Source organism: Dermacentor andersoni, chromosome 7 (genome assembly GCF_023375885.2).
Source record: "Dermacentor andersoni chromosome 7, qqDerAnde1_hic_scaffold, whole genome shotgun sequence".
NCBI classification, from domain to species: Eukaryota; Metazoa; Arthropoda; class Arachnida; order Ixodida; family Ixodidae; genus Dermacentor; species Dermacentor andersoni.
In genome coordinates this window covers 160,918,843-160,945,691 of record NC_092820.1, presented here as the reverse complement: position 1 = coordinate 160,945,691, position 26,849 = coordinate 160,918,843, and the positions used below count along the sequence as shown (strand labels likewise).

Below are 26,849 nucleotides of genomic sequence, written 5' to 3'. Positions count from 1 at the left end.
TTTTGTGCACTTTCATTGCTATTAATTTATCATTTCTTTAATTCAGTTAGTAAGCACAAGTAATTTCCCCTATGTTGTCCTTGGTGTTTTTGTTGGTTTGGTGTTCTTGTTGTTGACATGTTGCGCAGCAAGCGCACACCACCAACTAAAGGTGGAGCAAGGCGTCTAAATTACATTTGATATCTAAAATAAAGTGCAAGACCAATCGCATATACATCCGTAATAAGCTAAATTGGACTGATAGCAACGGGCGGAAAACTGCTCCTCCATGTTTTGTTTTTTTCTACGCACAACAAAAATTCCTACGCAAGCCAGTTTTGTTGTTCTCCGCGAACGATGCGCAAAATCGTGCAAAACTTTTTTTTTCTTTTTTTCATTTATAACCGCCTTGCGCAGTTGCTGACATGGTCTCCGAAGTTCCCGCGGAAGGTGAGATGATTTCATTGCGAGTGATAGCAAATATATGGACACTCGAGGTGCCTTCCCGCCGTCGGCGCCGCCGCGTGCGCCGCCGTCGTGCTGTCACAGTGTCGACGGTGCATGCGCGGCTCGCGCGTGGAGCCTTGGAAGGTCTCCATAGGCGTTTAGCTGCAAAATCGACAAAGCCAAGCGGGCGCAAGTTCAACGCTCTATAGCGCTCGATAGGCGAACCCCCCCCGCCCCGCTGCCTCTGTTGGCACGAGCGCTGTGCGTGCGCACACGTTTGAGAAGTTGGTTAAACAATTAAGACCATTTATCAAATTAGGCGGAATGAAAAAAATAATTTGAGTATCTGCAAGCAACGGCAAACGACATTACCTCGGTTCTGTCCTGCTACGTGGCATTCACATATTTTTTTTTTTTTAACTCTGGCTAAAGTTAGCTGGGACACCCTGTATATGGCTACCTGGGATAGTTGGCGGAACATTATTTCATGAAGTCGTATATATCGCGCAACCCACAAGGAACGAAAGAAGGCTTCTATCCTTCCTTTTGATTTGTACAGATAATAAGGCTTTCTTGGAAACTGCGCGAAAAGGATGAAACAAGGCCCGATAAACGTGAGCTAAGTGTTTGTACGTGTCTAGTCTTGTCCTGTTTCTTTTTCGCACAGTTTCAAAAAAGTCAAGGGAGTGTGTACCAACAAGCTCTGTTTAAAACCCTTCTGAAAATAACGCTTGTCCTTCGTGAAAAAGTGCCAGATCTGGCTGTGTAATATACCTGTGTATATATGTACCTGCGCACTGGCGTTATAATAGCTGCTTATAATCATTTAGAGGTTAACAGGGAGGATAACGTGTCACAAATCTGAACACAAGATTTCGTTCCATGATCTTCTAAAGCTCCCTACACTAACTAAACAGCTAGATTTCACAACGGAACTATAGGGCAACAGCTTCTCAGCTTCTCTTCGTTTGTGCATGTATGTGTGACGGGACAGGGCGTCGTATGCAATAACCACGCGTTTTGGTTGCCGTTCGTGCAGGAACCATTCTACTTCCTCAGCCAAAACGTAAGCACAGCTTTGCCCTTGCCAACTGGTCCCTGTTGTGCAGGAAAAAGATCATTTGTCACATATAGCCAGCGCTGTAAGTATCAACCCTGTAATGCCCAAGCACAGTTCCACATCATGGAGAATTATGATAACCTGTTCATGTTCACCTATATTAATCAAATAATTATGAATTGCTTTACTGAACTATACACAACTGGAAAACTTGCTCCAGTGGATCAAAAACACTTTACTACAGGCTATGCGACGAGTTTCCTGCGCTTAAATCAGAAATTTGAGGCATCGAACGCAAAAAAGAAGCGTGCCAGTTTTATCAACTGGCATTTTCTTTCTTTCTTTCTTTCTTGCTTTCTTTCTTTTTTATTTCCTTCATTTATGATTGAGAGTGTCGGCCCGGCATTGCCGCTGATGGCGGTCAAATTACGGCGCGCCATTCGTTCAGAAGGGAGTCTTAGATTTTGCGCAATCAATGCTCACACTCTCTCTCTTTACCTCTTTCTATTCTCTTTTCCCCCACCCTCAGTGTAGGGTAGAAAACCGGATGCTCTTTTGGTTGACCTCCCTACCTTTCCTGTCCTTTCTCTCTGTCTCTCTCTCTCTCTCTTGCATTTTGCATATACACCAACGGGAGTTTGGGTGCCCGAAAGGACCTTAGCATACGCAAAACCCCACGACCGGCTTGCGTTCACTTGTAGTTCTCTTTGTAAGCCGTGCCGCTTGCGTCCCCTATAGAACTTGGCGTATACGCACAATCTAATGCTCGCCATACTCACGCCGGCCAATTTGCAGAGTACGCTTCCGTGCCGGGCCGCGCGGTGTGGTGCGTGTACGAGCTTGGAGCGGTGGCCGAGCGAGACTACAGCCCCGCCGACATGCCGCGCCACCTGTGCAGCGTCTTCGTGTGCGCCTACGCGACGCTCGTGCGACGGGGTCGGCTGGCGCCCAGGGACAGCTACCAGGGTATGCGGCTCGGCGTAATGGCCGACAATGTGTGGTTCTCGGTAGTTCTAATGCGACGCAACTTCTTTGCCTGCTTTAGGCACTTTGCATCTGTTATCTATCAATCGCTGGGTGGGTGGGCGGGTGGGCTTGTCCCGTTTATCCGTCCGTCCCTCCGTCCGTCAGTCCATCCGTCCATCCATCCATGCATTCACCTATGCATCTATGCATCCATCCATCCATCCATCCATCCATCCATCCATCCATCCATCCATCCATCCAACCATCCATCCATCCATCCATCCATCCATCCATCCATCCATCCATCCATCCATCCATCCATCCATCCATCCATCCATCCATCCATCCCTGCATCCATCCATCCATCCATCCATCCATCCATCCATCCATCCATCCATCCATCCATCCATCCATCCATCCATCCATCCATCCATCCCTGCATCCATCCATCCATCCATCCATTCGTCCATCCATCCATCCATCGTCTTGTCGTGATGTCGTCGTGGTCGCTTCTTTAACTGAATCAACTTAACTGGTCTTAATGAGGACATGCATGACGTTTATGGCATGATCGAATGTCATAATCTGGTCCCTTACGCCGGCGGGATGGGTTCGAGGTCGTTTCTTTAACTGGATGTATATCAGAATATGATGACATGCATTTCGTGAGACGTAATCATGTCATGACATTAATGGCATGAATGACGTGGCATGCCATCGCGGTCATTCTTTTTAAACTGGACTTGGGGATCGTATGAGGGAAAATGTGGCTATGTCTAGTGTTTTTTGCGCCTTGAAGAGCCTAGCTGTCCAGGTAAAACAAAGCGAAACCTTTCTTGCTATGCTCAAACACGATCACAATATGTATTAAATGTTGAAGTGAAATTAGGACACAAGGTATCTCCTGCCTATACATGAATGAAAAAGAAATCTTATATTGCTTCTTTGTCCGTATGTACGCCTTTTATTGTAGTTTATGCATGAATCCGTTCTATAGCATGATTCTAAGAATTCAGATGCTCCTCGCGTATTTTCTTTTCTTTTTGTATTTGCCACACATCGGCTAGAGTGAGTGAGTAAAGACTTTATTTGAAAACAAGGTATTGACAGATGGCCTTGTTGTTAGGCAGCCACGAGCCACTGGACCCGGGCGGCTTCTTCAGCTCTGTTGATGACCTTGAACTGCAGGTCAGGGTCGGAGCTGAGCAACACGGCCTCCCACTGCTCAGTATTACTTATTTCGTGATTTTTGTGATTTTCTGCTGGCCACGACCACATAATATGGAACAGATCCGCTTTTTTCTTACAATGGTTACATGTATTAGGGTATTGGTGCGGGTAGTAGTGGTGATAGGCTACGGGGTTGGGGGGTATAAGTGTTTGTCTGAAGTCGTCACCAAGCTACTTCTTGTCGCTTGTTAAGCGATTTGTGTGCTGACGGGTACACAGCCCTGGCTAGCCTGTGCTAATAAGATTCTTAATTAATCATTCGTTTTTTCGCCCGTTCACAGCATTGAAATTTTTCTCGTTTTGCGCACCGCGGCTTAGCAACTTTTTTTCCGTATAAGCGTACGGTCGGGTGTCTCGAACAAAGTAAAAAAAATTCGGTAAAGAATACTCGAACACAACTACCATCTTGTCCCGTGCGAATAGAACATATACACAGTTCTACGCTCTGGGCTGCAGACGCGGTCAAGAATTTGCAGTCGGTGGCGCGGGACCCTCGCCGCGACGTCTACCTGGCCCTGGCAGGGCCCGGCACACCGCACGGCGTCGCCTCGGAGACCGCGTCGTCGACCCGCTACCGGACGCAGCTGTGTGAGCACCTCGAGGACGTCTTGGAGGACTTAGACCTCCAGGGGGCGCTGTTCCACTGGCCGTCGCCCTACCGCGACACACTATGGGACGCCGTTGTCGCACGGCAGTTTGTCGGTGTAAGTGCACGTCTATACGCGCGGATTGATTGATTGATTGATTGATTGATTGATTGATTGATTGATTGATTGATTGATTGATTGATTGATTGATTGATTGATTGATTGATTGATTGATTTTAATATGAATAACATTCTTCGTATTGGCAGTCCAGTTTTTTTTTTTTTCGGCTATCTAGCTGTCCCACGAAAACTGTGGGTCCATCTCGAAGGTAGCGCAGTCTCAGATGTGTGAGCCCGGTGGTAATGCGGGCCGATCCCGAAAGTAGTTCAGTCTAAAATGTGGGACATTCACGTGGGTCATTCACGTGAGCATGTGCTACCGGGTATGTACAAATAGTTGAATTGTATTCTATGCTTGTGTCTTCGGCAAGAAGGACAGATTAGTGTTGCAGAAAGGAATGGTTACTTCATTTCTGTATTCATTACGAGGTGCAAAGTAACAAGGTCGCGAGATTAAACTCTTGACGAATTGTTTCATTATGAAAGTACTTATTCTAAGTGAGAGACGGGGAAATGTTTTCTGTTATTACCATGTCTAGGAGGCCAAGAGTCGTCTTAATCAATGTGACGCTAGCAGTGCGAACATATAGATTATTTTCACCGGCTAGTTCACTCACTATACACAGATGGCGCTTGCTCCGCGCCTGGCCATATGTCGCCTCAAAACCCACTGCGTCGCCTCCACGCCGGCGGTTTCATTTGCGGTCGTGGCTGGCGCGTTATGATAGGGATGGAACGCAAGAACACTCGTGTACTTAGTTATTTTAGTGATAGTTAGTGTATTTTAACGCGCGCACGTTAAAATACACTAAATAGACAAAATGAATACGGGGTCCCAGCGTTAATGTGTCCCTCATAACCCACTGTGCAGTTTAAGGACGCTGAGCCCCACATCTTTTGCTTTTTTAGTACCTGCTGAATATTCTGTTGAAAACTGTGGCGTTCTCACATGGACATTTGTACTAAAACTTATCAGACCACATCCTTTCGCGTTCTCAATGAATCAGCATCGTAAAAAAGGTGCGCTATTGATTAATGGCATTCTGCTAATTCTGGTTCACTGCCACGTAGTTGCTGTCCTCCAAAGTTTTCTTCGTCCTTGTTTCTTTGCACCATAACCACGGAATAAAATATCGAACCATAATATTTAACTCAAACCAAGGCTTTGCTGTAGAGGAACAATTTCACAAGTAGATTTCTTATCAAGTGCGAAGTTTCCCCAAGAATATGATGTCAGACACCACTCTCTATTTAATAGACACTCGCTCGCGCTTGTAAATATTATTTTTTCTAGTTTCCACTCACGCTCAGCTCCTTTCACTGAAACTCACAGTGCACTCAATTTAGAGAGTATTTCGATCAATGAGTGGTTTGCGTGTGTTACGTATAAGAATGCTCGAAGCTGAACATTCCCAAGCTGTCCCAAGCCACAACGTAAACGAGCGACGAACGATATTTCGTATTTTCTCAGCGCCGCTACAAAACTTAAAGACATGGATGTTTTAAGCTCGGAGCGGGGTATAAATAAATAAATTTGCGCAGTCACGAGTAAATACGTAGAAAATAAATTTTAAAAGTAAGGCATCACACAAAAGAAAGAACGTTTCAGAACCTATGACATAGACAACCTATGGCTTACAAGCTGTTAGCCATAAACAAATAAAGAAAGATGAGCGAATGACAGTAATCCTGATTTAATACAGCCGTTGAAAGTATGTACCACTGTGCTTTTAGAAAACGATTTCTAACCCTGCCGTCTAGTACGTACACCGTATGGCTGTGCTTGTAGCATTTGCACAAGGTGCATGCAATGAGCTCGGAAGGACGGATAAACGCCATTTACATGTATTCTGAAGCTTGGGCCTAAGTTTCGTGCCATTCACGCAGTCATTGTCGGCGACAAACGCCGAAAGAGCGGCTTGTTGAACCGCACCGCCGTCATGCGCTGCCATTGTAAACAGATGCAGCGGAGGCCGGCTGAGGCAAGCTATGGAAGCTTCACCACGTGATCAAACATGGCGGCCCGCACGGGAGCGCGGTGAAAAGCCTCGATACGTGTCGGGGATAAAGGGAACTGGTCTGTTTTTTAATTAACGAATAATTGATTGATTGAATCACTGACTGACCGCCACGTCTCCTTGCGTTTACATATTCATTTACACATCTGTCGCTAGCACGTCTATACGCCATGCCAAATTTTTCTATTTAATAGGAAGTTTCTGCCTGACCATATTATCATTTACGGATTACCACTGTATGTAGGGAGTTTTTGCCTGACCGTATTGTCGTTTACAGAATACAGCTAGACGTAGGGAGCTTTTTGTCCGAACGTATTACCCTTTACGGAATACTGCGTGGACGTAGGGAGCCTTCATCTTACCGTATTATCATTTACGGAATACCGCGTATACATAGGTAGTTTTTTGCCTTACCGTATATTGCCACTCACGGAATACCGCTAGACGTGATGAGTTTTTGTCCGAACGTATTACCCTTTACGGAATACTGCGTGGACGTAGGGAGACTTCATCTTACCGTATTACCTTTACGGAATACCGCGTATACATAGGTAGTTTTCGCCTTACCGTATATTGCCACTCACAGAATACCGCTAGACGTAAGGAGTTTTTGTTCTAACGTATTACCCTTCAGGGAATACTGCGTGGACGTAGGGAGCCTTCATCTTACCGTATTACCATTTACGGAATACCGCGTATACATAGGTAGTTTTTGCCTGACCGTATATTGCCACTCACGGAATACCGGTAGACGTGATGACTTTTTGTCCGAACGTATTACCCTTTACGGAATACTGCGTGGACGTAGGGAGACTTCATCTTACCGTATTACCTTTACGGAATACCGCGTATACATAGGTAGTTTTCGCCTTACCGTATATTGCCACTCACGGAATACCGCTAGACGTAAGGAGTTTTTGTTCTAACGTATTACCCTTCACGGAATACAGCGTAGATGCAGGGAGTCTTCGCCTTACCGTATTGCCATTTACGGAATACCGCGTATACATAGGGAGTTTTTGCCTGACCGTATTGCCACTCACGAAATATCGCGTAGACCTGATGAGCCGCTTTGGTAGCGCGATCGTGTGGTGCAGAATTTAAGCAGAGCAGTATACTGCTGTGATCAACGATATATTATTTAGCTGCTGGTACAAAGAATCAGGAGCGATGCAGATTTTTTTCTTCCGAAAAATAATTCTTGCAGCGCACATTCACGCGTTTTCAAATAAATGTTTTGTCCTCCTCCTCCGTTAGGGTTGGACAAAGCATCACCCCAGCATTCCGCAAAGTGTAACATCGTGACACAGACAATTCAAAACCCACCACAACAAGTGCTTACCGGCCAATCGAGGAAGGCCAAGATGTAAGAGAGCCTGCTCATAATGTATTTCTTGCTGAGCTGGTTGGTGACGCTACACGGAACACAGCTAACGCGAACAGAGCACACGTAACGAGATAAAGAGAGGGACCACGTGGTGCTCTTCTCGCCGTTCGCAAATCCTCTCGTTATGCGAGTCTCTGTATGAGCCTGGCTTCCGCGCGCTGTCCCCGCAGGCGATGGAGACCTGTCTCGGTGCCTTTTCGAAGAAGATGGCGCTGGTTGTCCCCGAAAACGAACTGGAAAGGAAGCACTTCTTTCCGTTTATTGATGGTACAAGGTGAGCGCAATGACGACATATACATGTATAGACACTGGAACATTGCGTGAATTCGCTTGTGCATCCAGACACATCGAAATGTGTCTTCATGGGCAAGCGAATTCACGCTACGTAGATGTTGACTGTTTTCTTACATTCCACATTTTAGACAAACGATATTTTACACAAGCTCAGTCTTACTGCACACTCAATCAGCGCCGAGGTTTCGGCACGTCTAAGAGTGGTTGGCGCGGTGGATGGTTGTAGACATCACCACACTGGATCCGCCAATGCGCAGGTTAGGTTGGGAGGATGCGTGCTTGATTCCGAAGCACACGCGCTTCGTTGCGGTATACGCTAACCAGCGGAGCAGGAAGCCGGCACCGATTCGAGCATTTCTGTGCCCAAAATCTCGGCACCACCTTGCTTTCGTGTAGCAACTCCGAAGTGGGCTCCAAATACGGGATCCAGAGATGGCGATCGAGAGATGGGGTACTGCATGTCGTCCCAATGACAGATGGTAGCTTGAATCTGCTATGTGCCGCATCGTTTCCTGGAATATCATGTCCAGGTATACACCGTGCATACCAGGGTCGGTTAGGAACTTCCGGAATACTTTTTTAATTCGCTGCGTCATACATGGAATGTCGCTTCTAAATTTAGTCGATCGCAGCACTCGCACCACCTATCGGCTGTCCGTGTAAAAAAAAAATATGCAGTGTAGAAGTCGGAGGCGGGTTCTTATTTTTGGCCGCGCGGACTCGCCGAGGTAAAATAGGCTGGCGATGATGGCGCTGGCGGCAATACATTCAATGCGTTGGCCTTCGTAGAGCGTAACGAAAAGTATCGATCGACGAGCTCGGATTGCACCTTAAAGTATTACGCAAAGGCTCAACCTGGCATTATTAAAGAACATTCCGTACACGTAAACGACCGAAGTGTAGCAAAACTGTTATCAAGACATTGCTGCCGTACGTAGCTCGGGCAGATAATATTTTGAAGCTGTAGCATATCAACATAAAGTGATTTATCGTGCATGTTCAAAGCGCCCATTTCAAGCGTTTTGTGTTTTTTCCTACGACTTCCTACGCCAGTCACGGGTCGTCCAGCTGTTTACTTCAGTCGAATACGATCGAGGGAATAACGGGAAAAAAGAAAACAGCGGGCGGGGTGTGGGGCGTCTAAACGAACACGAATGACAAAGTTCATAACCTTGATATTTTTATTTATCTTTCTTTCATCGCGTCGCAACGTTTCGTACAGGCTGTCCTACAACGTAGTGTTCTGGACGCACGAACTGCACAAGAAGCCGGGCTCCGACACAATGGCTCACTGCGCTGTCAACCTGCCACAAATTGTAAGCCACAAACATTGTTTCCGAATTTCGCAATCTATACAGGTGCACTGCTTCATGTAGATTCATTTCAAAAGATTTCGATTCTCACTCAGACTCAAGAACAAGGTTAAACGGGTCTGAGTCTGAGGTGGAGCGAGTCTTCCACTGAACCGTAACCTGAGTTAGGCTTGAATGCCGTGACGTCACAAGAGGGGTGCGGGGGAGCGGACCGCCTCAGGTGCAGGGGAGGGGTGCAGCTGGACAATAAAAAAGAAAGAAAAAATGGGGGGGGGGGTGAAATGGCAAAGAATTATTCGTCAAAGAAGCGAAAAGACGCCAGGCGCCTTTCGCTGAGCGGAATTAACAGTGGCACTATGCGCGGACGACACAAAACAAAAAAAAATGAAAATTTCTAGGAGAATGCGTGCCCTTAGCAAAGTTTAATGACTTGTAGAGTGCTTTATGACGTGGAGTTCAAATGAAATATAGATTAGAGACTTCGTCCCAGAGAGGTACACAAAATGTTTCGCCCGCGTAGCGTTCGTCGCAACTGATGTAGAAATGCTCCCCCATCGCGGGGCCGACTGCGCTAGCGGATAGTGCGACATTAGCATAAATTTGTCAGTCAATTTTCTTGCGAAAGCTCTTTTAAAATAACACATGTTCTGGCGAGGCTGCGCTCTTTTTCCACTAGTGGCCCTACTATTTCTTGCTCATCTTCATTTTCCTCTCCGTTGACGCTCCTTCCGAGGAGCGTCAATGTATTCTTGTATGTATACCTACGCGGCTGCGTATACAATGTGCACCGCACGTGGCTGTGCATACACTGTGCATACGCATGCTTAAGCATATCGATACAGGTCTCTCTACAGGCTCAAATTTTGCATTTCTTGTGTGTTAGGTGCACGTTTATATATATATATATATATATATATATATATATATATATATATATATATATATATATATATATATATATATATATATGTAATGTTGGTCTGGACATTCATCTCATGAAAACTTTTTTTGCCCTGCTTATTTATCTGTTCATTTCTAAAATAAAAATGTCGCACTCACGTTTTTGTGCCTGTTAATACAAAATAAGCCCGTAGATATGTGCTTTCGGTGTGATGTCGTGCTGAATTGGGAGTTGTGGTGTACCCGTTACATTAGACAGTTCAAATGGAGATAAAAGAATTACTTGTTAGCTACAAAACCAACCCCACGCTCAAACAAGCTATGAGGATTGCTTGAAACGGGAAGGCCGGGGGGCCACTGCCACACAGTGACGATACTGCTTGGTTGAAGGCTATTCCAATATTATTCTCGAGTCTGCAAGACTTCGTGCGATTTACCGAGTCTGTGCGATCCCTACTGAATGCGAGTCCCATTTGAACCTATAAAATACTAAGTTCCGACATGCCAGCAGTGGCGTAGCAACAGGGGAGGCCGGGGGGCCGTGGGCCCCGGGTGCAAGGGGCCAGTGGGGGGGGTGTCATATACGTCTGAAGACACCCCTCTCTCCGCCGGCTACACCCGGGGTGGGGGGGGGGGGGGGTGACAGAAGACCTAAGGGCCCCGGGTGTCAGACGACCTAGCTACGCCACTGCATGCCAGTAAAGAATGTTTCTGCCGATTAAATCAAATTATTACCGATGCAAGCTGCCCGGTAGTACAGTAAATTGTGCAGGCATACTTTTGTGAAATGCGCATCTGATACGCACTGACGCCGGAATTATACAAATTAGCGTGAGCGGTATAAGTGATAAATTTAGTGGTAAAGCGCTGGTGGCGCCATTGTGTGACACTGGCGTCAACTATATAAAACCACGGCCCACATATCTCCTTATGCAAAAGTGTTGGCAGCAACAGCAGCCTAAAGAGACCCTGAACCACATATTATCGAAGTGGAGAAAGGCATTTGAAGTGAAAATACTCTATTTCGGAAACACTTTGACGCAAAGAGTATACTTCATTGCGGAGTTGTCGGCAATCAAATACGGCGTCCACTGTGTTGCTGTTCCTTCTTCGATGCCTTGCACTGCGAAGGGTACGGCGGAGTGGGGCGTGCCCGCAACGCTCCGCCTCCTAAATGTCACTGTGACGCGCCACGACTTGCGATTTTGGTGCCGACGACGCGCTAAACGTTAACCAAACATTGTTATCCTCTGCGAGCCGCGGTGCGCTCGGCCAGTGGACTCGTGGCGGCACCCCGCGGCGGCGGCGGTATCTACGCTGCGCAGCCGACATAGCTACCAATAGCAGCCGCGTATGGGAATCCGCTTTATTACGAAGTGAAGCGTCCAGAATAGAGTGAGGAGCAGGCTTCTGTTTGAAAAGAGAGTGTTTGAGAGAAAGTAACATCGCGTTCCGCTTGCGAGCTCCACGCACCGCGCACGACAACACAATTTGGCTGGAATGTTCACGGCAGCGTACGCTATACACGCGCACTATAGTATTTTACCAAGCCCGAGGGGTGGTTCAGGGTGCCCTTAATGCATTTCTTACTCGTTCCTCTTCCGCGAGAAAAATGACGCAATGCAAAAACATGAGGTGCAATGCAAGAACGCAGTAGCACTACCACTGCTGCCGCATATGTATCCGCTTTTCGGTATATTCTGTAAACAAACGCGGTTTTGGGCACGTGTTCAACAGCGGCGGGTGTACTGGACTGGCTGTACTTGCCCGTTGCACGTCACTGGGACGGGCTGCACAGTTCAGTCAAGGAGGCGTCACTATAATCTCAACTGTCCTGTCCGTACAGGTGAACCTGCAGGCGGACTTAAAGAAGACTGCGCCGGCGCTGCATAATCAAGCCGTCGTGACGGCATCGCTGCGAGCGCTTCAGTTTCACCTGCTCGTCACGGAGGGTCCTAACAAGCTCAGCCGCGTCGAGCCTACCAAGACGCGAACGCTCCCTTACACCGCCGTCAGTACTATATCGTTACGGCATATTACTCTCGAGGCGCATGCAAAATTTCACGAGTGCGCTTCACTGCACATCTCGGTGAGCCAACACAAGATGGCGGACGTTGCGTTAGATGAGTAAACAAATCAGCAGCGTATATTCTGGTTCGATGCCACCGGTTCTTTGACTCGAGCGAGATCTCGTTAATCGAACACTGCTGATCACTTCAAATTTGTGTCTTCCTGTGAACCTCTGCCTTTGTCCGATTACGTGCTGAAATCAGCACGAGGTCGGCCATCTTGTGTTGGGCAAGTGGGTAAGACTGCTAACGGAAGACCAAGATCGCATATCTCCCTCGATTGCGATAGTATATGTTTTTTTTTGTCTTCATTTATTTAAAGAGACCCTAAACCACTCTAAGCTAGAAAATGTGTTATGTCGTGGGTCCCAGCTAGCTAAGCTCTTCAACGAAAAACAAGATTGGAAAAACACGGTGGAAGACACGTATTTAAGACCTATGGTGTTCGATCTTCAGAGGTCTGACGGCCTAACACTGTAGGTCTTATAATTTCACCTTTACCAGTTTTCTTTTTGAACAATTTGGCGAAGGTTAGCTGGGACACCCTGCATAGTGGCAGCTCTATACCAGCCTACAATGCAGAGACAGCCGCAGGAATTTTAAAGCGTCTAGCTTTCTTAGGGAACTAACCGCGATTTTTCATGTCTAACCATTTTGATGGGTCGATCCCGGAGATAGCACAGTATGACACAGCGGTAAAAACCACGCGGTGGTACCACATACTGGTACCTATATGCCGTGCGTATTGGTGGTACAACATCCGCGCTCGTTCACACCTGCAACTTGAGGAGGTCGCGCGACCGATTGCGAGTGGCAACAAAAAAAAAAAAAAAAAGGAAATTGTCAGTGGCTTAGCTCAGCTATGCCAGGATATACGTAGCGTAAAGGTACGGTTATGTTTGGTTAATTTTCCACTCTTTTGCGCCGACTGACAGCGGCTCGACTCTCCTTGACCTCCATGTCGAGCGCGCTGCATCAACCGTCTCTATCGCGCATTTATACGCACAGTGCGCCACGCAACACGCCTGCAGAAAAGTTCCTCCGTTGTGCCCTAATCGCCCTCCGCGAGACAGAATGGAAGCTCCATAAAAGTATACATAATGAACTAGAATAATCGGAAAGAAGGTTCGGTGCCACACAGTGGGCGAGCCCCGCTCCATTATCGGAACACACAGCCGGCTGTCGTCACTTTGGCGCCATCGTCCCCGGAAGCGGCTGACTAATCGACAGCTTTTACCATGGTGACGTCGCGCGCAGTACTTCGCTTGCGTCACGACGTGTAAAGGAGAGACCGAAAAAGCCCGTTGCTGAGCATGTAATTGTTTTTAATGCAATTAGCATTCGTATGATATTTAACGCTATTTCCAGTATCTATCTGCCTGCCTGTCTTAGTCTAATCATTTTCCCACCAACTTGGGTCACTGACAGCCTGAAAGTTGCAAACATGTGCCCAGGTAATGTATAGCGTAGACGAAAGGAGACAGACAAATAAACGGAGCGTAACTGAGTAGTCTATGGTAGTCCATGCACTGGGCTGCTGTGGTGACAGGAGTGGGTTCGAACCCAACCGTTAGACTAAGTTGGGTCACTGTGTATGTGACACTCTGTATGTTTTGTTGTTGCTTCGTACCGCTCTTCAACCTCTTTCACGCTAGCTTGAGTTACTGGGTACGTACCAGTCTTTGAACAGCCCCTTGTTGCCAACCTCCGTCACAGGGCATGTGTCGCAAGTGAATTTTCCGTAGGAAACAATATATATTTTTGATCCCTACTGCATATAAAAAAAAAGAATGTGCGTGGTGATTCAGGAGGCCTTTAATACTTGTAGCTAGTTAGTTAGTTTGGGTTTAATGGCACAAAGGCAACTAAGGCCATGCTGTACTTGTAATACTTGTAATATGTTTGCTTGTTACAGTTGTAATTACCTACAGCAAACATGCTTTCACCTGACAAGTTCCAGTGCTCACGCGGTGTATCCAACGTTCCTGTCCAACACCAGGTCTGCCGAGAGACTGTCCCAAACCAGAGTCAGTGGCACTGGTCCATGAGCAAAGAGGATGGTTGCGTCCATGGCACATACCAAAACCAGTGGATGGCTTCGATTCACGATGCAAGCGATATTTACTTCGTAAGCCATGTATCTATTCTCTCAAAACAACAGAAATCGCGTGAAATTTACCCTTCATGGCTAGATTACCAAAGGACTAAGACAACTGAAGAGCACAGAACAAGCAATTTCCTCAGTTATCCAGTCATCTTTGCCCTTTCCTGTAGTCGTGTCAACCCCAACTGACCGATCAAGTTCATTTAAATGTATTACGCTAGGGTGGCTTTCCCGCACAGCTCTCGAGCGCAAGGATGAGCCTGCTTCACAAACAGGTGTTTCTCTTGAAAGCAAGCTCGGCTAATGCACTTCAAATATATCCAGTGCTACTTTCAAAACCCAGGATTCAGTCAGTTATAAGGAAAACGTCTGCACAAGCTGCTTCTGTAAGCTGGCAGCGTGCGATTACCCTATGCTCACCTGCCCACAACATCAAGGCCGTCTGAATCACAATCGTTCGATCAGGATGTCTGTTTATTTCTTTGCCTGTTTATGCGTATATTAATCCTCATAACCTAGTACTAGCGGCATAGGTGAACGAAGTATGTCTGGCGGTATACGTTATCTGTATGATCCGTCTGTGTTATTCAGGGTGCTTTTGGAAGGTAAACAATATACATGATGAGGAAAAGTTTCGATGATACAGCATAAAGTGCAGACTTATCTCAGAACGAATTGTGGTTGTCTCATTCGGAACGGTGCTGTTCTCCAATTCACATCTTTTTGTCCCACGGTTTTCGCCTGTAGCCACCACTCTATTAAGCGTTGCGGTAAAGATCGATTCTCGATGACAAAGAGGTGCAGGATATGCTGCACTGTAGCCCATCCAGACAAGCTTTCCACACAATGTAACAGTACAGTGCACGGAATAGAAGCAGATAACACACAGTGCTGACTTCATTACATAATCTGTTGACATAGGAAAGCGGAAAGAGATGCCTATCTGACAGGGAAAAATAAAACAAAGAAAGTGACACATTGTCACGGTGGATAATGACAGTGAAGAAATAAAACACTGCGAAAAGTGTGTTGAGATTGAGCATCGAACTCTTATCTGCACCGAATTTGTGGCCAAAAAGAGGAGCAACATTAAAGTTGTGCTGAAAGCAACGAGTGCATGCGTCGAACCTAATCTCACGGGTCCAAATTACTTTCCTCTTTGAAGTAGTAAAGGCAAGGCGCAGAAGACCAGGACTCAGGAAGAAGAACACAAACGACAGGACCAGTGCCTTTGTTGAAAGAAAGGGCCCAATGTAGAAGAAATATGCTTCAGTAAAACTCTTGCTTGGGCTAGTTGGTTCATGCTTGAAATAGTAAAGGCAAGGCGCAGAAGACCAGGACTCGGGAAGAAGATCACAAATGACAGGACCGGCGCCGGTCATGTCGTTTGTGTTGTTCTTCCTGAGTCCTGGTCTTCTGCGCCTTGCCATTACTACTTCAAGCATGAACCAACTAGCCCAAGCAAGAGTTTTACTTGAGCATATTCCTTTCGTGTTGTGTCTCACCATACAACGGCAAAAACTAAAACAATGCATGACATGATCAATAGCGGTGGCTGAGCAAAAAAGAAAAAGAAAGAGCAAACAAACCCACTGCGACAGACGCAATCACACATCGGAGGAACAGGCAACTTCAAACGGCACGTCAAGCGACACCAAGATGACGCAGCTAAGGGACACACCTCCGCCAACGCGCTAGCTGAACATCACCTTAACACGGGTCAAAACATTGATTGCAATTCTGCGACTGTCATCGATACGGAAAAATCACTCTCATCTCGCCTTCTTTTGGAATCATTATTAATCCAGTTGACGCCTTTTACACTTAATCAGACAAGTGGAAATCTACCACACACATACACCAGATATTTGCGCCATCTACTACGAATCTAAGGTACGGCCCAACTTGTCTCGCTTTTATGTGAACAAGAGGGAACTCGTAACGTCAGAAAGACTGTTTTTGTTCAAACTTTGGCGAGTGTTTGCTGTCAAGAAGAAAACGGCAGCTCTCTTGCGTGCAGGTTTGCTCGCCAGTAGTTCAAATTAAATTATGGGGTTCCATGTGGCAAAACCACTATCTGATTACGAGGCACGCCGTCATGGAGGACTTCGGAGATTTGGACTACCTGGGGTTCTTTAGCGTGCACCTAAATTAAGTACATGGGTGTTTTCGCATTTCGCCCCCATCGAAATGCAGGCGCCGTGGCGATCGCTGGTAGTTCATTGTTACAGTCTAGTGCCGTTAATTCGACCCTTGTGGGACCACGGAGGGCAATTTAATTCACTGCAGCAAAATGAACCAACTCCAATCTTCCTTTTTTTTTTTTACTTTAAGTAGTTTATCGTCACCAGAGTCAACTTCAATACACTATTACAACAATATACATGTCACCATCAGTCAGTGGCCCACAGAGCTCAACATCTGTTGTCAGCGCTGACAAATACTCAAAAAGACATAGCTCAAGGCACCAGTACAGGGCGTCATCATCACTGCAGGGCAGGTTACTGCCATCATGGACGTCGAGAAGGGAGCCAGTAGCGCTATCTGCTGAAATTTCTTGTTTTCAAGCTTTTAATTACCGCCACGTGCATGATGGGACACACGGTGGGGGTCGGATTAACCGAAACGACATGCTTTTGCATTCGGAATTAAATAGTAAGATTTCCTTCCATTGCCATGTATGGTTTCTCGCGGAGTGATTCCAGTGTGTTCGAATCAGACTATAAGTTTAATTATCAAGATCGACTCAACGGGAGTTGATCCAATGACACGCTTGTATTTTTTACTGGTGAACTGAATGACTCGTACTCCATAAGCTCCTTGCTTTCAAATGTTTTCACTTTTTTTTTTCCAGAATTCCGTACAGTGTTATGGTAAAACTAGGTGTTGCACCTGTCTCGTTCGATGCACGAGTTTCTTTCAATGCACGCAACTAGTTGCAACAGTACGTGCAGGTAAAGGTGGAGAAAAACGAGTAGCAAGGTTTATGCACTGTGCTTATATATTTTATTTATTTACAATACCTACAGTGCCCATGTGGGGCATTAGTGTAGGGGGGAAATATTAACGTCAAGGTACATGAAATATAAATACATAAAGCACAGATTAATACCATAATTTGAAATTGTGTACAGAACAACTCTGAAATGCATTCTTCCTTTAAAGCAACAAAGGCAACAAAGGGTCAAACAGAGCCAAGCATAAATCAGTAGGAAGAAGAAAGCATAAATAATAACTTTCAATTGTGCCCAGGCAGACTTGAAATAAAGCTTTAAAGCACAAGTGGCAATGTAGAACGGGAAGAGGAAACAATTTCTCGAGGGAGCAAACTTGCACACTTTTAATGTGTGATCAGTATGGGCAGATACATATATGTAGGCTCCAGCATGTAGTTTTCTTTTTGAATGCCCGTTAAACAATCAAATATTTTGTAAATCAAAGACAAACATTAGCACTTGTCTTCAAGAAGAGGCCATTCTAAAGTATTTCCGATTTCAAATGACCTTTTAGAATAGTCATAATCACCCGTGATGAAACGGACCGCTCGCAACTCCATGTGCCCAAGAGCATTGATGTTAACTTTAGTTAAAGGGTCATTAGTGCTACACGAGTCTTCTAAAAGTGCTTGTATATCTGACGTATACAGGGTTTCCATTAGACAAGCCGGTGCTTATTTCAAGTTGCATCTCAAGAAGTTTAATGTGTCGCTAGCCTTCGATACACTGTAATCTTTGCGCGCATGTTTAATTGCTAGAAAAAACTCTTAGGTACTTATATTCCTTCACAAGGGACAACTCCGTTGCGTTCGTAACATAGCTCGCCACCAGGGGCTGTGTTTTGTTTGCGAATCTTAACAGATTGCATTAGGACAGGTTGGGGGTTATGTTCCAAGTGAAACACCAAGACATAATAACATTGGTCAGATCCCTTTGTAGCTGTTCACTGTTGAAATTGCACAGTAAATACAATCATCTGCATATAACTTGGCGAGACAAATTTTCACTTAGATCATTAATACATATAGGCAAAAGCAAGGCCCCAAAATGAACAACTGTGGCACACCTGATAATACAGAAACGTCGGATGAGCAGACACCACCAAGAATCACACATTGGTTTCTTTTGAGAAGATAAGCTTCAAGCCATTTTAGGAGGGAATTTGGTACGTTAAGATAAGACAGCCTTTACAGTAACAGGGTATGAGATGCTCTATCGAATGCTTTTCAAAAGTCTAAAAATATACAGTCCACCTGCATACACCATATCTGTTTGGCGGCTGCATAACCAATTTGGACGAGGTTTGCCGAATCTTTAAGAAAGCTGGAGTGACTGGAGGAGGAGATATTCAAGTTAGGCCATTAACTTATTTTACATACACCTAGCCAGAAATCTCCAAGCTGAACAAAAAATGTGAAGTACCAAACTTACAAATGTGCATATCGAGATTTTAAGTCTATTAGAACACCAAACTACGTCTGCTGCTACATCTACAATAGACGAAATCGATATACAGTATTCTACAACTTAATCTGCGAGAACTTCTGCTCAACAGCCGTACAAGCACTTGGCGACAACTTCAAGCAACTTACAAAATTATGCATCATATATGCTTATTTTAGCTGACGTAGAAGATAACAATTCTTGTATTCTCTTAAAGTCTCCTTGGCTGCTGAACACATACTCGTAGCATTTAGCCTCTGGCTATTGATCAAACACTCGTGTGCAAAATGTCTGCAGCCATAAAAAAGGCCTAGCTGCAGGACAGCAGCACATGGAAAAAACAGCCATTAAACCACGAAAAGACAGCACCACGCTTATGCCTATTTTTGTGCTCTTGCACATGCATTTTCTTATACACAGCAGCTCCAATAAAAAAGTAACTAGCCCATCCACTTGTGACTGAATTGAGTAATGCTAGCTAGTGTTAAATCTAAATTTTTCTTTTTTTCTTGTTTGTATTGTCAACACCCCCCCCCCTTCAAGTTACATTATTGCCGATACAGTGCGTCAATTTCTAAATCTTCCCTCATCACAAGCACAAGTATTGAACAAACAGAGCACACTTCTACAGGACATAAAGCGGACAACACACACACAAGCGCTGCATAGCAACTGTAATGGTTGCAAGTGAAATTCCAACATAGACTCGACTCCAGAGCTTTCCGTCTCGATTGCTCAAACAAAAGTTGGCAAACGATTCACAGATATTTTTGTTTGTACTTGGCAGAGCATGCACATTTATATTTCATTACAAATAATTATTATGGCTGCTAACCAGCTTGAGCGTGCTGTCTGCCCTCTCTTTATGAAAGGCTAAATTTTATTAACTAGGTGTGCACCACTGTTTCGATTTGACACCACCGGCACAGGTCAATCAGGCAAAACTTTTCGTAGAAGTGTTTTCCTACAACTACCAGCGTGCAAATCCTTTCCATTGCAGCCTCTATGACCAAGCAAAAAGCGCGTTCCAAAAAAAAAAAAAAAAAAAAACCTATGCCACAAAAATTGTCCTCAGGCTTCATTAAACAACGAAGTCCGAGGAGAATTTTTGTGGCACAAGTTTTTTTTTTTTTGTGTGTGCGCAAATGCAATGCTGCAAAGGAAGTGAATCCTACAATACAAACAGTCACACTTGGCCCGTTTTTCTTATTTAGTGAAAGTAAATATTAACAGCCACCATATGGTGGCGATGGCTACTTTTTTTTCAAGGTAATAGTAAAATCTTTTAAGAACAAACAAATATCACTCTTTGCAATGGCGCTGTCCTCGTTATTGCAACATCAAAAGTGCACATAGCTATTATAAACAACCTTTGTGCAACAAACTTGTGCATCTAATAACACTGAAAAAAAAAACTGCACTTCACTTTTATTTTTCAGGCAAACTTCACAACAGGCGTCGCTATCTTTGACATGGCTTACGACGACTTTCAGGGCGTTTGCGGTCAAAAGCACCCCCTGACAACCATGATAGTTCGGGGCCTGAACATTTCGCATATTATACACTAAGGACTTGCGAGCGCTTTATTATTTCATCAAGTGTAATAAAAGATGTATGTTCAAGAATAAAATGAACATGAAATGTCATGCATAAAACATTCATTGCCACACAATTTTTTTTGTAAAAATATAAAATAAAATACGAGTATTCTGTAAAAACGCAGAGAAGAGCTCCTGGCTCCTTTTCCAGGTACACTTCTGCAGAAGAACCTGGAATGGAAAATAAAAGTTGCTACTAGAGTCCTAGCCAACAAAATTGTCAAAAAATTTAGGCCGTTGCCACGATTTGTGGGAATCAATGTTACACAAAGCATTTTCAAGGTAGCCAGCTTGGGGTGCCTCAAGACGCTACGAGATGGTGCAACATGTCTAAGGCGAGTGATTACATGTGCAATGCGAATGTGTGCGATGACAACAGCAAGGCAATGGCATGAAAATGGTGGCAATGATGATGCCATGATGGCTGTGGCATAATGATTGATTCATTCTAGTACTCCAATGATTAAAATTTAGAAGCATAGAGTTTCTTAGAAAAATTAGCAGAGGGAACTTGTGTCTACAGAAACTGCAAGCAAGACCTTTGTTGGGTAGAACAAAATAAATGAAAAGAATGACTGTTCAGCCAGGATTGGGAATGATAGTAAGTACATGTATTTGCCTAAAATTTGTAGTACTTGGGGCTTCAAATGGCTTCCCAACTGAGAAATTTTACAATGTTCAACAAAATATTGTGTTATGGATACAACTCACAATGATTATGCACATGTGGAGTCTTCCTGCTTTTTGCGTTTAGAACGATACGATTGGTTCAATATTTAGGCCAGTAAAGGCAGATAAACCACAGTAAATAAAATCACATGCATGAAGATCCCACACATTCGTGCATATTAACCATCATTCCCATTGAACTACCACAGGAGCAGAATTACCTCTAGTAGTTTTAGTAGGAGGCTATGGTTACAACCTTTCCCATTTCGAACTCAGTGTGCAAAGTGGAAACAGAAGTTTCAACGAGACAACACTGAATGGATGAGGCAACCAAGTTTCTGCCTGCAGCACCAGCACCAGCGCCAATTGCGCCCCCCCCCCCCCCCCCAACAGGCAGATTTGAATGTCGCTGGTCACCTTCGTTCCAGTCTGAGCAACTTGGCAAGCTTGGTAGACAGTCTCTTCTTGTTGTTCAGTGCCACAACAGCATCGAAAACATGAAAGACCGAGACCAGCCTGAGAAACTGCTTATTTCAGAGAAATTCACAAATGAGACAAGCACTGTGGTGTACACAGCTGAATTGCACATTTTTCTGCACACAGGCCTTTCTTTTTTGCACGTGTCACGTGATAAATCGAGTGGCCCTTACACAAGCACGCACACAGTGATGAGGTTTAGTAAGCTTCACGCATACAAGTGCATTCATTCAATGCGGGTCACTTGAGAATAAGCGCAGTGTAGGAGCAGCTAATGAGAAATATTGTTGTGGTTGAATGCACAATGCGGTAATGCAGTAATGCATATAGCATGTTTTGACAGCAACGAGAAGGTAAAATCCTATAGGCTAGGACGTTTTCCAGAAATTCCATTTGCGGTCTGCAAGCCTGAGAGGCAGCCACGTGACTGAACGACAGCAATAGTAGTTAAACATCATGCAATTGCCAATGGTGTATTTTATAAAGCACTTAGTTTGAGACATATTTGCAAGTCATTGCAAGTCTTCGCGCTAATAATTGTTCATACCTGCTGCCTACTAAGTGATGCTAATCCTTCATGATCTGTGCAAGTTTGGGAGTACGAGCTGCTTTACATTTTTAAAATATTTTTTAACGTTCAACTGCATCAAAAAAAATTTCTGTTGTGCAATTATAATAGCAGTCACTGATGTCACTGGGCCCGGTGAGAAGTGTGAATGCTTCATATAAAGCTATTGAAATCAGTTGCACAAAAGACAGCACCCATGTTTCAGAGATATTTTTTGCATACAACTGCGCCTGCCAAAAACATCTGAGGACACCTAAGCGCTTATCAGTTTTGAATGCGGAAGTATTAATGTCCAACTGAACACCACCGAGTGGTCCCTCGAGTTTTGTGCTGCGAGTAATGTTTGCACGAATGCTCATTTTGCCCACCGTGTATTGGGAGAGTCGTCGATAATGGTGAATTTCACTCGCTCTTTGCTAATTTTGCTGCATTCTTCTGCTCCCTTACTTCGTCTGCTTTGTATTGGCGTGGTCAGTCACGTTTCGCTACTGCCGAGGTTGCGGCCGCGGCTGATGCGGATGCTTGACTCCATAGTGGTACGTGCTGCCCAAGCCAGCGTCACGATGCACGCTTGTGACGTGGCATCGCAGCCAATGGGGAGTTAGCTGCCGCTTTTTGCTGCTAGAGCTGCCACCAGGGGTGGTATTTTGCAGGAGTCCACCTATGTTCATTTCAGCCGCTGCTGATTGGCTGCGGCCACTCATCTCCTCCTCGCTCTTACAGCTGCATCCAATCAGCAGCGGCCGAAATGGACAGTCCACTAGGTCGACTCTTACGGAATATACCTCGCGGTACACATTATCAGAAACATCGAGACTTGCTCATGTATGCGAAATTACACAAGAGAATAAAGTATAGTAGATGACTTAAAACATGCCACGGTTCTAAAGAAATGTTGAGAGACTGAAGTGCAACACAAGTGGCCAATAATAGTTGTAATAATTATGGGGTTTTATGTGCCAAAACCACTTTTTGATTACGAGGCAGGCCGTAGTGGGGGACTCCGGAAATTTCGACCAGCTGGGGTTCTTTAACATGCACCTAAATCTAAGTACACAGGCGATTTCGCATTTCGCCCCCATCAAAATGCGGCCACCGTGGCCGGGATTCGATCCCGCAACCTCGTGCTCAGCAGCCTAACGCCATAGCCACTGAGCAACCACGGCGGGTGATAATAGTTGTAGATTTTGTATTCTCGCCGAAAGCATCGACTGACACTCTTGTTTGTTGCACAGCACTTCTGGTTCACCTCTCGAGATGACCGGGGAGGAAATTCAATATAAATCAGAAAAGGATAGAAAAAAATAGTACAGTACAAAATTCAGTGGATTCATTATGGATATGATCTCCTTGCATAAGTTGAGTTGTTTACAAGTTGAGTTATTGAAGTGTCTGAAATAATTAGAATTAATCAGAAATCACTGAGACAAACTAGGGACAAAATTAAAGGTAAATCAGAAAAGATAGTACCGTAGTACAAAATTCATGGGTTTCATTATAGATATATCAGAGCATAAGTTTAGTTACAAGTTGAGTTACTGAAGTGACGAATAATTAGAAGCCACTGATTACCACACACCAAAGCACATAATCGCAGACTTTAGAGACCCACCACATGAACACAACAACTCTGGCTAAATCCCTGGAAACCCGGAAGTAGAAAGCAGAAGCAATGAAGTCACTAATGATGTCACACACAAGAAGGTGGCATGATATTTAACTGGCTAATTAAAGAAAAACAGTGCCTCTTAATTCACTTTGTGCGTAGCATTTGCCTAAAGTTAACCTAAAGAACACATATGCCGAGGTGCGAGTGCCACTAAGAGACACCTAAGTCAAAGATTAGGGTCGCCTACAATTTTTTTTCCAATGTCAGTTCAACTCCCCTCTACAGCACGAGAATTCCGTCTAGTAAATTTAGGAATCTCTGGCAAGCTAGAGACAGACCTCTGGCCAACATCTAGAGCACTTGTCTCATTGAAATGTTTCTCTCATTACCTTTGGAAAAGTACACAATTATTTTATCATTCATTTTAGTTGTCTTCAGAGTACGAGATTGGGCTAGCTGGTTTGTGAATACGATAACACGCCTTCCTTTTCTTTTTTTTTGCGGGCCAGTGATGCAGCCGCAGTAGTGGTAAAACCAGTCACAAACAGTGTCACCCCTTGTCACCATCATCCTCGAAATATTTTTTTATGCAGTCTTCTTTCCTGATAACTGCATATGCCACGCCATTTTGAATAAAAGCTTCAGGTGATATCACATATGTTCACACTTCCTTATTCTGTCATCCGCGGTGTTTGCAATGCTATTGGAAAACTGCAGTCCATAGGTACCGCACTAGGTTAAATATAAAGATTTGGACTGCTGCTTACCAATATATAAAAAAAATTAAGTAAGGCAGGCGCAGTGCTGTGTCAAGTGCCCCTTAGTCCCTGACAGAGGCTGTGCTCTTGCTCCTCCTACGCTTGCTCTGGCGGGTGCCCGATTTCCGGCTGGTGCTGGCCTTTCCTGGGGAGCCGGAGCATCGTCCCGTTGTCCGCCTCGAGAGGCCACGACAAGACCTGCAAGCGGGGCTGCCATGAGTATGCGTGCACACTCCCGAGTTATTTTTTATACTGGAGTTTTACGTGCCAAAAGCATGATTTGATTATGAGGCACGCCGTAGTGGGGGAACTCTGGGTGAATGTTGACCACCAAGGGATCTTTAACATGCCCCCAATGCGCAGGCATTTTTGCATTTTGCCCCCGTCGAAATTTGGCCACTGTGGCCGGGATTTGATCCCGCGACCTCATGCTCAGCAGCACAACACCATAGCCGCTAAGCCACCACAGCGGTTGCGTAGATGCTCCGGTCTGGCCGTACAACAGACATAGGTCGCATTATTGCCACACATACAGTCGAACGCAGATATAATAAGCCCAAACAAAGCCACTTATTCGCTTCACTGATCACATGAAACTTGCTGACGAACACTCATGTAAAATTGGACCTACTTGGGTTACTGGGTACGTAACACTGGGTATGTGTGCTGCTCTTCAATAAACCTTTGTGATGCCGACACTGAGTATACGTAATTGGGTATGCGCCACTGTTCATAACAATTATGATATAAAATGTATCAACAACTATGCATCAATCATATGACCAATCGCTAATCGCATTAAAGTTGCCAATCATCTCTAAGCACAGCCAATTTTTTTTCTCACAGCTGGAACGATGTCTTTGAAAACCACTGTATTGCAGTGCTGAAACTGCCTGCAAAGATCAGTGAAAGGTGCCACAAGCAGAAATGCAAACTCGGTGTTCACAAAAGAATGCAGAAAACTTAAGGGGATGCTCAGACAGCTTGAACAGCACAAACTGACGAGAATTTACCACACAATGGTCTCAGTGGAGAGCTGCACTTACGGGATTGTTGCAATTCTACAGAGTCTGTTCCCAGGTTCCTAGCTGACACTGAAAATAGGCTGGGGTGTAGACTGTGCCTTCACTGGAAAGCTTTCACAAAATTTTTGTACCATTTCCTGCCCATCCAACTGTGCAAGGCATTAACAAAACACGTAGGCGAATCCAACGTGAGGTAGCGTTTATCCTAGGGCGCAACGCAACTTCGCGACTGTGCTTATTGCGGGCTTCAGACACCAAAGCAGCACATCACCTACAATTTGCCCGCTAAAGGCTAAACGGCCGCGGGGCATGTCAGCGGCTAGCAGAAAGCATGGGAAGGAGCGCTGAAGCGAGCGTAAAGATCAACAACAGAAGAAAACAATACCAAAGTTCGGGTTACGTGCGCCTCTCGCGGTTCATTGATTATGGCAACATATCGAAGAAGCGCGAAGGCAGGCTGACTCGAAACAGACGCATTCGCATGGCGCACGCCAAACAATGCGATTTCCTCACAGACTGCAGCGGAAAGCTTCCCCGGCGGAATACGACGCCTCAGTTCGCTTTTGTAGTGAAACTCAACGTACTTTTCGTGCTCCTTGGCCTCCCAAGTCCACATTTCTTCTCCGCACCGTTTCCGAGAGCACTTGACAACGCCGGCTATGTTCAGGAGCTTTTTATTGGCGTCCGGAATGTCAGGGCTGCAAGAAAAAGATATCAGCAACGCGTACGTGCGTACATACGGGCCAATCGCACAAGATACGGGCCAATCGCACAAGCGAAGAGTCATAGCGATTACCGGTACTCCGGAAAGACGTTCTTGGCTTTGCAGATGGGACAACAGCGAAGCGCAGGATTCAAGTCATGCTCAACGCGGTCGTACAGGCACGACGAACACACGAAGTGCTGGCACAGGCCGAACACCATGCTCTGACTAGGGCCCAGGCAGACCGGGCAGCTGAACCTGAAAGCAAACAGTCAGGCATAGCGTGCGAAACCAAACGACGCCTGCAACGAAGAATAATGCGAAGAACTCACGCTGTATCGTAGTCAGTGCGGTCCATGGCAGGAAACGTGACGGTTAGTTGAATGGAGCGTATATGCCCGAGGGTCGGGGGTCACGCTACGCCTAAGTCAACCGCCAACAACGAACAGCGTCCGAACGATTAATTGCCCCCTACAATACGCATCAAACGCGCGACGCCGGAACACACGAGCGACGCGTCGCTGGATGA

The 26,849-nt window shown here is 45.3% G+C and overlaps 2 protein-coding genes across 3 annotated transcripts; one reads left to right on the top strand and one right to left on the bottom strand.

The window, feature by feature from the left end:
- The first annotated feature begins 404 nt into the window (after nt 1-404).
- On the top strand, nt 405-20,683 carry LOC129385255 (uncharacterized). Its single transcript, XM_055071623.2, has 8 exons — nt 405-429; nt 2,282-2,452; nt 4,001-4,386; nt 7,965-8,068; nt 9,311-9,404; nt 12,148-12,312; nt 14,370-14,498; nt 20,353-20,683. Exons 1-8 carry the CDS (start codon nt 405-407, stop codon nt 20,479-20,481), a joined length of 1,203 nt encoding a protein of 400 aa, XP_054927598.1. The 3' UTR covers nt 20,482-20,683.
- LOC126533173 (uncharacterized) lies at nt 20,555-26,849 on the bottom strand. 2 transcript variants are annotated; one of them, XM_050180439.3, is made up of 5 exons: nt 26,653-26,848; nt 26,414-26,578; nt 26,202-26,315; nt 24,602-24,790; nt 20,555-20,682 (listed from the first exon to the last, which is right to left on the bottom strand). In XM_050180439.3, the coding sequence occupies exons 1-4, from the start codon at nt 26,676-26,678 to the stop codon at nt 24,655-24,657; spliced, it is 441 nt and encodes a 146-aa protein (XP_050036396.1). In that variant the 5' UTR covers nt 26,679-26,848; the 3' UTR covers nt 20,555-20,682; nt 24,602-24,654. The 2 variants fall into 2 exon arrangements, with proteins under 2 accessions (XP_050036396.1, XP_054927856.1); XM_055071881.2 differs by lacking the exon at nt 20,555-20,682 and adding an exon at nt 21,609-21,704 and having other exon boundaries at nt 26,653-26,849.

Bases quoted from the DNA above. Each gene is read 5' to 3' on its own strand.
- LOC129385255 (XM_055071623.2), top strand. From the start codon at position 405: ATGGTCTCCGAAGTTCCCGCGGAAG. The intron at 12,313-14,369 runs GTCAGTACTATA...GTCCAACACCAG, and splicing joins GAACGCTCCCTTACACCGCC to GTCTGCCGAGAGACTGTCCC. The intron at 14,499-20,352 runs GTAAGCCATGTA...TTTATTTTTCAG, and splicing joins ATGCAAGCGATATTTACTTC to GCAAACTTCACAACAGGCGT.
- LOC126533173 (XM_055071881.2), bottom strand. From the start codon at position 26,678: ATGGACCGCACTGACTACGATACAGC. The intron at 26,579-26,652 runs GTGAGTTCTTCG...GTTTGCTTTCAG, and splicing joins CGCACTGACTACGATACAGC to GTTCAGCTGCCCGGTCTGCC. The intron at 24,791-26,201 runs GTACGTTGAGTT...CCCCGCTTGCAG, and splicing joins GAGGCCAAGGAGCACGAAAA to GTCTTGTCGTGGCCTCTCGA.